The sequence below is a fragment of the Mus caroli genome, chromosome 12 (genome assembly GCF_900094665.2).
Source record: "Mus caroli chromosome 12, CAROLI_EIJ_v1.1, whole genome shotgun sequence".
NCBI classification, from domain to species: Eukaryota; Metazoa; Chordata; class Mammalia; order Rodentia; family Muridae; genus Mus; species Mus caroli.
Genome location: NC_034581.1, coordinates 108,782,924 through 108,792,194, shown reverse-complemented (window position 1 = coordinate 108,792,194; position 9,271 = coordinate 108,782,924). Strand labels below are relative to the sequence as shown.

Sequence of the window (9,271 nt, the reverse complement as noted above, 5' to 3'; positions counted from 1 at the left end):
AAAATAATCATCATTTCTGATGTAGACATAAAGTAAAGGAATTCCTGCATAACGCTAGTAGGAAGGTGAAATGGCTAAGTCAAAATATTGAAGTTTTATCACAGACACATAACAAACAATATTGTAAAAGTGCTCCTGCTGCAAATCCATTTCATTAGTGTATTCTGTAATAACTGCATATTCTACAGCTTCGACCCATGAGTTGATGTTATAGCAGGAAGACATGCAAATTGGAACCCACCCCCTTCTCATAAAATCCTGCCAAGACTCTCGCTGTACCATATGAACCTAGTCTTGATTTCCCCAGCCTTCAGTTCACAGATTCAGTGATCAGCCTTGAACAGAGACCTGTCACCATGAAGTTGTGGGTGAACTGGATTCTACTTGTAGCACTTTTAAATGGTAATTTATGGGGAACAAGGGATGCTGAGTATGTGAGTGTGTGTAAGTAAGAGGGACAGTGGATCTGTGTGACATTTTCCTGAACAAATTCTTTACTATTGCAGGTATCCAGTGTGAGGTGAATCTGGTGGAATCTGGAGGAGGCTTGGTACAACCTGGGGCTTCTCTGAGACTCTCCTGTGCAGCTTCTGGATTCACCTTCACTGATTACTACATGAACTGGGTCCGCCAGCCCACAGGAAAGGCACCTGAGTGGTTGGGTTTGATTAGAAACAAAGCTAATGGCTATACAACAGAGTATAGTGCATCTGTTAAGGGTCGGTTCACCATCTCCAGAGATAATTCCCAAAACATCCTCTATCTTCAAATGAACACCCTGAGAGCTGAGGACAGTGCCACTTATTACTGTGCAAAAGATGTACACAGTGAGGGTACTTCAGTGTGAGCCTAGACACAAATCTCCTTGCAGGGGTGCTCAGGACCAACAGGGGGCGCACATGACCAGAGAAAGAGAGTGCATTGCCTCTCCTTTTACTACTTAACATCTGGAATTTTCTCTGGAACTTATCATGCTTTATCTCCAAAGAAGTGTTTGCATTGGAAAATGACAACTGAACAGAATTGCTAATTTATGAGAAACTATATGTGGGTGCAAATTTCTTTTGTAAAGAAGGAAATTTTGAAGACACAAACACAGATATGTTTTGTTTCTAATTATAGTTTGCCTTTAGACATATTGCTTTATGACTCCTTGTGCATCAATTTAATGTGTTGAACTTCTACCATAAATGACACCTCCAGGTTACCTTTAAAAATAGATTACTGTCTTACTCTGCACCAAGATTTTGGAGCTTGGTAAAATTATTGGAAAATTATTACAGCAATGCACTTGTCATACTTGTATTTGAAAGTATTACTTTAAATAAAATATAACATGTTAAGTATGTGTTCATGAAAAATATTTTCTATAGTTTGATAAAATCCTATTTATATTATACATATTATATTACAGTATTTTTTTAAATTCAGTTTTATGATAAACTTTTTGAGAAATACTGACCAAATACGGAACTCTCCCAAATCTTGACATAATTCATTAACAGAGTATTCATTAAATGGTAGTCTTATTTTTTTATTAATGGCATTAACTCAATGGCCTTACTTTACTAATATAATACAATCAAGTCTTTCTATCTAATTCTCTTAATTTGTTTTGTGAAGAAAAGTATGATCAGTGAGATATCTTTGTAAACCAGATAATAAACACTAAGGATAGTATTAGGTTTTCCAAATGGCTTTTCTTTTGCAGTTAAAAGCAAACGTTATATATTTTTATTTTTTGTACCAATGGATCTTAGATTATACTAAGTCAATGTCGTACTGTATTTTAAATGAATCTGACAAAAATATCCTGAAGAATTGCTAATAAATAATTAAAAGCTTATGATCTCTAAGTTAATGTATAGAATAATTAATAACCATATAATTTTTCCTGCAATTTGTGTTTTAAAAAATGCATAGGATCTTCTCTTGTGCACTTCTCAACAAACAGGCCTACAGATGGGGCAACCTTGATGGAGCTGCTGATCAAATACACCCCATTTAAGTTCATGTCACCAACAATCTTCTTAAGAAAGATCACTGACTAGAGATAGTGCTTACCACCCAAACAGACAGAGACTACATAAGGATAGATGATAATCCTTGTAAGGAAAACTGTACCGTAGAAAACTCTAATTCCCTCCACCTCCCCAATCTTCTCTAATTCTCAGGGCCACTGTTATACTTCATAATCTCTACTTTGACTTTCCAATGGAATCATTTGGGTTGAACTGCGGCTTCTATAAAGGGACAAACTTTAAGACCTCACACAACCAGTAAAAGAGCAGCTTCTACTACAACACATCACCACCTATTACAGTCAATGGGACACCTTTGTGTTCACTATAAAATAAAAGCTCAAGGGGCTGGAGACTAATACAAAATTTAACGGCAATTAATAAAACCATATGAGTCTGGGGTTCTCCCCCAAAAGGGTGCTGCTATGACACAGCCACCCTTGACAATGTCCACCTATTGGAAATAGATATTAAAAACTGCCTTCTTCTATCCCTCTCCACCCTTGAGATGGTGAACACATTGTGTTATAAATAGCCACCCACCCCCCCTTTAACAAATCTGGTCCAGTCTTACCACATGAATGTACCATTCTCCCTTGAGGAATATCTAACTGCCCAAGCCTTTACCAAGAGGCTTTGGCCACTGCATTAAAACCTTATTAGTAAAAGGGCACAGTATATATCACTATATGGATAATATCTTACTATGGGTAGATTCTTCCACTTCTCCTCCCAACTTCAAGATCACTTAATTCCTTCACTATCTTCTCTAGAAATCAAAGTAACACCTCACGATATAAAACTTATTCTACCCATTGCATTTTTAGGCTATAAACCAGAACTTTTTGGCTAACCTTAATTGGCTAAACTCCTAAGTTTCTCTTCCCATAAGCACCCTTCAACATCTTGTCAACCTCTTAAAATGAGATAAAAGGCTCTCATCCCATAGGATTCTGTCCCCTGAAGCAATCCAAGTTCTAAATTCTGTCAATATATCCTTAAAAGACATGGCTCTTGGCAGATATGACAAAACAGTGTCCATACACCTCCTTATCTTTAATATCTTCCCTACATTTGTGGGAAGATTAAAAGTGGCAGGTATGGAGCACTACAACCTTTAGGAAAAGAACCTGACATTCTTGTCATCCCCCCTTTTCCTCTATGATGCTCAATAGGTAATCAAATATCACCTATCAGTTTAATGGGGTTTCCAGGACATATTGACATTACCATGATGAAAAATGGAACTCTGCCCTCCCTCTGTTGTAATGGATGCCCCTCAAAATATTTTGTAAAAGGCCCCCTCAATATTTGGAGCCCCCTCAATATTTACTGATGGAAGAAAAAGGGAGGCTGCAGCTGTAATATCCTACTCCCCTGTGGATGAACCCCTTATTCTTCAATTCAGAGAGCTTCCTCATCACTCTTCCTAATATAAATAATTGTATATGCTATCTATCTAGCCCTAAAGGAAGTCAAGGTGCTCCTAAGCTTTTACAGTGTATATTCTGTCAATTTGTTTCCCTGGCTGTCAAGATTCTTTGTCAAACTAGATGCCAGCTGACTTTCCCCTCTATTCACACTGGCTTCTTGCAGGAATGAGCCTCCCCATCTATATCCAGCATGTCCGATCTCATAGTCGCCTGCCAGGCCTATATCCAAAGGAAATGCCCTCACTGACCAAACCACCTCAACAGGAACATGCAAAAGCTCCAATGAGCAGGCAGACTAATTCCATTAACACATACACACAAATATAAAGGGGCTTTATAGTTGCTCTCCCCACATCAGCGTGTTCAACTCTAAAGGATAAAAACCTGTTCCTCTTGTGCATCCCTTATTATCACCCCAGCTTTATAAATGATGGACAATAATTGCTGAGGCCTTAAATTCAATGGTTTATGGAAAAGCAATGTAATCCATACATCCTAATTCAGTAGACAAAAGGTTTGCATTACCAAAGATACATACTCACACTTTATGTGGGCTACAGCCCCAAAGAGTGAAAACTCAAAAGGTTAATTCATCATATGTTCTCCATCTTTACCATCATGGGCATTCCTCAAAAGACAAAGACTGATAATGACTTTGCCTTCACTCAATTCAACACCTGTACACAATGGGAAATTAGTCACTATACCATAAGAGCTAAGAAATAGTGGAAAGAACACTTCAAACCTGAAAAGCCCAACTTCTAGAACAAAAGACAACCATCTAAACCCTAATGTATAATTAACAATTGTTCTGACTATGCTATACTGTCATCTACAAAAATACCAAACACGTCCTATCTCCCGCCATTGTCATACACCAAAATTAATGCTCCCTACCCTAGTATGATAGCATGATCCTTTGGATGGAAATTGGAAGGTACCAGATCCCCTCCTTACAACCTGGAGGGGTTTTGTTTATGTTGACCCACAGGATTAGCCTAAGTTTACCTGGATTCCCACAAAAAATTTCTGATATCACCTTTCATACCAAGAAGATGGCCTGTCTCTTGCTGGCAGATCAAGGCCAGAGGAGGAGGAAGAGAAAGAGGTAGCAACCACTTAATTGAGAGTGATCACAGTGCAAGCAACCAAGGTTTATGACCATATTCTAATTGATGGTCTCCTGAGAGATCTCTGCTTGAGTATCTGTTAGCAGAACACATAGTATTGCACATTCCTCCAGCTCTTAGGGTGGTAGGACTATTTCCTATGTGAGGACTATAGTAAAATGTTTTTTCTTTGGGGTAGCAGGATTTTTTCCTAAATGATAATCCATGCTGGTTGATAGTGGTTTTCTCTGTTAATGTCATCTTGAACTGAAGTATGAATTCTGGTCTTTTTAGTCTGAATTTTCACTGTATAAGTTTTTAGTACTTTATTCTTTCTGTTTACATTTAAAAGGAATTATATTTTGACAAACACTTACTTTGCATTTCATATTTTTCATATAACTAGTTTGAAAAATCATTCCTACCTGGTGTTTTGTGGCATTTCCAGAAATCTTAACTGTGATAAACTTGCATTAAAATCAAGAATAAAAATGTGTGTTTCTTCTTCCATCTCTTATTTTTTTCTGTTGAGACCTGTTTTAATTTAGGCAGCTATAATGCATGTGTTTGATGAATTATTCAATTGATCCTTCCTTATCAAATTTTCTGATTCACTTGATGTTTTTAAATGTTATTGTGTTATTTTATTCCATGTTAACTGCTTTCATGTATTCAAGAACTGTGTATCCTACCTTACTCCTCATTTAATCTCATTACAGTATAAAATTATTGTTGTTTCTGCTTTATACATTAGTTACATTTTCAATGTTTTGTGTGTGTGTGTGTGTGTGTGTGTGTGTGTGTGTGTGTGTGTGTGTACTTATATGGTTTGGTAATGAGAGATAAACATTTTGGGAGTCACCCTTTGCTGAAGTGAGATATTTGTTTATCCTGATGTGCTTATTTACACATCTTAGGTGCTTAGCATTGCTTTTACCTGATACAGTATTTTAGTTTCTTAAAGGTAGTTATACTTTAAGAGAATTACAAAGGCATTTTACCACCTCCTCTTCTATATAGTTCTTTGTACACTTGAGCTTCTGATCAGATACAGCCTACCATGGTCACCTTTATACAGCATATGATGAGGAATGTGTGTTCTGATCCAAAATATGTCAATGTCTGAATTTCTGAGAAGGGATTGTTCAAGGATAATTAACTTTATTCACTGTGCTGAGGCTATGCTATATGATCCTGTCATCTGTTGATTGTTAATAACACTCTTGATTCCTGTGAAAATTATCCTGTCTTTTTTTTTTTTTGTATGTGGTTAGTAAGTTTAATTCAACCATTATACCCAGTTCTGCCTCATAAAAAATAGCAAAATGTTCCTATCAAAATTGTATTATCGCCGGGCGGTGGTTGCGCATGCCTTTAATCCTAGCACTTGGGAGGCAGAGGCAGGAGGATTTCTGAGTTCGAGGCCAGCCTGGACTACAGAGTGAATTCCAGGACAGCCAGGGCTACACAGAGAAACCCTGTCTCGAAAAAGCAAAAAAATAAAATAAATAAATAAGTACAATGTAAGGGCAGGTTCCTTGCTCTGAGACAGCGATAGAGAAATATTGGCACCAGATACACTTAAAAAAAGTTTTAATCTTAATGTAGGTGACAATTGTACATTACTGGATTTAGCTGGGCACTAATTTACAAATTCACACTGAGTCCAGCTACAGCAGAAGATAGAAGGATGGGAGATGAATAAGGCAGCCACTGCTGTGGACCATTGTCTCAGGTCCCCATATCCTCTCAGCCATCCAGGCCAGCAGGTGGCGCTTGAAGCTTTTCTCTCATAGGGCTAACAGCAGAATCAGCATAGTGATGCTAGATTCCTCAGGACAATCCAATTTGGAACTCACAAATCATTTTCTACTTGAGAGAGCAGTTATAAAAGGTTTATCTCTATCATTGTATTATTTCATTATAAGCTAAAAAAGTTAGTGTCTGGGCTAAATNAAGTAAACATCATTTATGACATTTTCTTAAATGGAAAAAAATGCTCTAAATTCCAAAATAGATCTCATGATGACTGAACCACAAACCATTTGAGTTGTTAGAGAATTAGATACATGTAAGACCTGTTACTTGGCTTCAGGATACAGGGCATCTGAAGAGGAAAACTCTTTGGTTGATAAAGCCACGGTCAGAGCCCTCAACAGACCCGGTAGGACGCAGAGCCCAGCAGGTGCCTCCTGCAGGCACTTGTAGGTCGGTGTGTCGGTGTGTGGCTGCAGGATTGCCACTTTTCTAAGATTTACTGAGGACATTTTTGGCACCTACCGTGAAGCGCTCTGTAGGCACTAGAAGAAAAAGTAGTACCACTCAGAAGCCCTTTCCACAGATGCGCACCAGAAGGGAAAGAAGGAACCCCCCCCCCCACCCAGGGCTGACCAGGGACATCTGCCTGGCAGGAAGTGACATGACTGTACCTCTGCTGTCAAGTGACTGTTCTGATTTTACTGCCAAAACACTTAGTATCCTGGCTTAAGGAGCACTGTTTATGAGCAAGGTCAAGAAGTCTAAAGCTTTCTAAAAGCAGCTCTGTGCTTTGGTGTACAGAGTAGCACTTTTCTAAGCGTTGAAGCAATGCACAGGTATTTATAAGAAGCTAACACTAAAAACACCTTTCCATACATTGGTAAAGCAGCCAACGAACCCAACATCCTTCAGTGGGCTTTCCTCCCAATTATAGGAACAAAGCAAGACAGGAGAACAGGAACCCACCCAATACCTGGACATATATGGCCCTGCAGAGGCCAGAGACCTTCTGTACAGAAAGAACCATGAACAGGGAGAACCCCTCACAGGTGNAGAACTAAGGCCTATGCTTAAGGCTGATGAGACAAACAAAAGGAACAACCCATATGCAAATCTGGCATGTCAGGAACTAAGCCAACTGTAGAGGAAGACAGGCTGCTACCTCAGACCTGGCCATGATTTTAGATGCAGTATGGGACAACTCAGAAGATTGGTGTATAAAACAAAACAAAACAAAACAAAACAAAACAACTTCCACCCAGGACAGGACTGAGAATAACGGCTTGATTTCCTGTTGACTGCTACCAAAAAGAGCAATCATGTTTCAATACTACAGAGTGACATAATGGGGGAAGGAGAGGACACATTAGGGTTCTGAGGTATCTCAGAGGGGGAAGCATTTAGTGATAGGCATTTCCTGAAAGGCTTAGTTAGTGCAGACTCCACTTTGTCTTTAAGAGTTTCTGTTTGTGTGTGTCTCCTCCAGCCCACAGTGAGAGTAGTGTGGGTTTTTTTTTTTCAACCAAACCATACTTTGATGCCCAACAGCCAGCAGCCTGCTAACACAAGGACAAGAAAGACCCTGGAATCCTTCTGTTAACAGCCCAGCTCTTCTGCCTTCCCCACAACTTTACAGATGTGTTTCATAGAGAGCAGTTAGAGAGGAGGGACCAGAGCATCCCAGTTTACCCCACAATGTATATCTTGGCATTCCTCTGTGCAGCTCTGCCCATGACAACAAGGCCTATGAGCAGTCAACCCCACACGCATGACAAACCCTCTCCCACCCCAGCTCATTTGAGTTAAAGGAAACACTAACATTCAATACTCTCTCTCTGTCTGGTCTGGTTACAGGCAGAGCAGGAGCTTCTCAATAGAAGGAGAGGCTGGATTTGCCTCCTGGTGGGTTCAGGACTTTGTTGTGGGAGCGAGGTCATGGCCCCAGTCAGGGCTCATGACTGTCAACTGTAGGTGTGGGCTCCAGTATCTTTGCATGCTCTACTTCTTTTGAGCTTCCTTTGTCGCCCTGCTCTCCTCTGGGTGTGGAGTCTGTTGCAGCTTTCAGGTCAGACTTAGAGTCTTCACGTTCACACAGCAAAACATGATCCTTGGGCTTGTTTGGGTGTGCCAGAAGCACAGTGGCAGTGACTGGGGACCCAAATATGTCACTGGTCTTCCCACCGGGTGGATTCAAACGTTGTCGAGTTTGCACAGGAGTTGATTCATCGAAGATCCCACTTCCTTTGCCTCCTGGAGGATTTGTTATCTTGAGTATGTCTTTAGGTTCTTCAGTTGGTCCGAAAATATTAGATGCCATCTTATTAGGCTTGCTTGAAGGAATACCTTCTTCTGGACTTCCAAAAAGATCACTGGATTCTCCTCCCGGGGGCTTCATGGACCTGGAACCCGACTTGCCAGCTTGGCCATCCGCGCGCTGGAACCTCCTGTCTTTTGTTAAGAGTATATTATTTTTCTACATTAGGAGACCTTTGGGTTGATGTCCTTCTGAATTTTAATGGAAGTGTGTAGAATTGAGTGTGTGTGTGTGTAGTGTATGTGTGGTTTGTAACCTGCTTTGCATCTTCTTAAATTCTTGAGTGTAAGGTTAGATGATTATCATCAGTTAGATTCTTTTTCAGATATCTGTGCATGGAATGTCCATATGTCTCATGATTTTCCCATTTATATTCTGGATATTCCTCCATCAATAAGACCATTCCTCTTAATAATCTCACTACCAACGGTCTAAGCATATTCAAACCAACCCACCCTGTTTCGTTATTTCTTTGTTTCAGTTCCAATGGAGAGTCTTGGGCAGATTTCTCGATAGCACTTACTTGTATTTGGTGGAAAATACACAGTGAGATGGGGATGAATGGTTCATAAACCTTAATAAGTCTTAAACCTCCACTCTTCTCCCTGAGGACTGTGCACATCACATTTCAGATAG

At 39.7% G+C, this 9,271-nt stretch overlaps 1 pseudogene and 1 gene segment (V, D, J or C); one reads left to right on the top strand and one right to left on the bottom strand.

Annotated features, from left to right (window-relative positions):
• The first annotated feature begins 288 nt into the window (after positions 1-288).
• LOC110306612 lies at positions 289-847 on the top strand. The segment is given in 2 exon segments: positions 289-402; positions 507-847. Coding segments are annotated over 2 exon segments (387 nt in total).
• Positions 848-8,266: 7,419 nt separating this feature from the next.
• On the bottom strand, positions 8,267-8,726 carry LOC110306481 (annotated as a pseudogene).
• Positions 8,727-9,271: the final 545 nt, after the last annotated feature.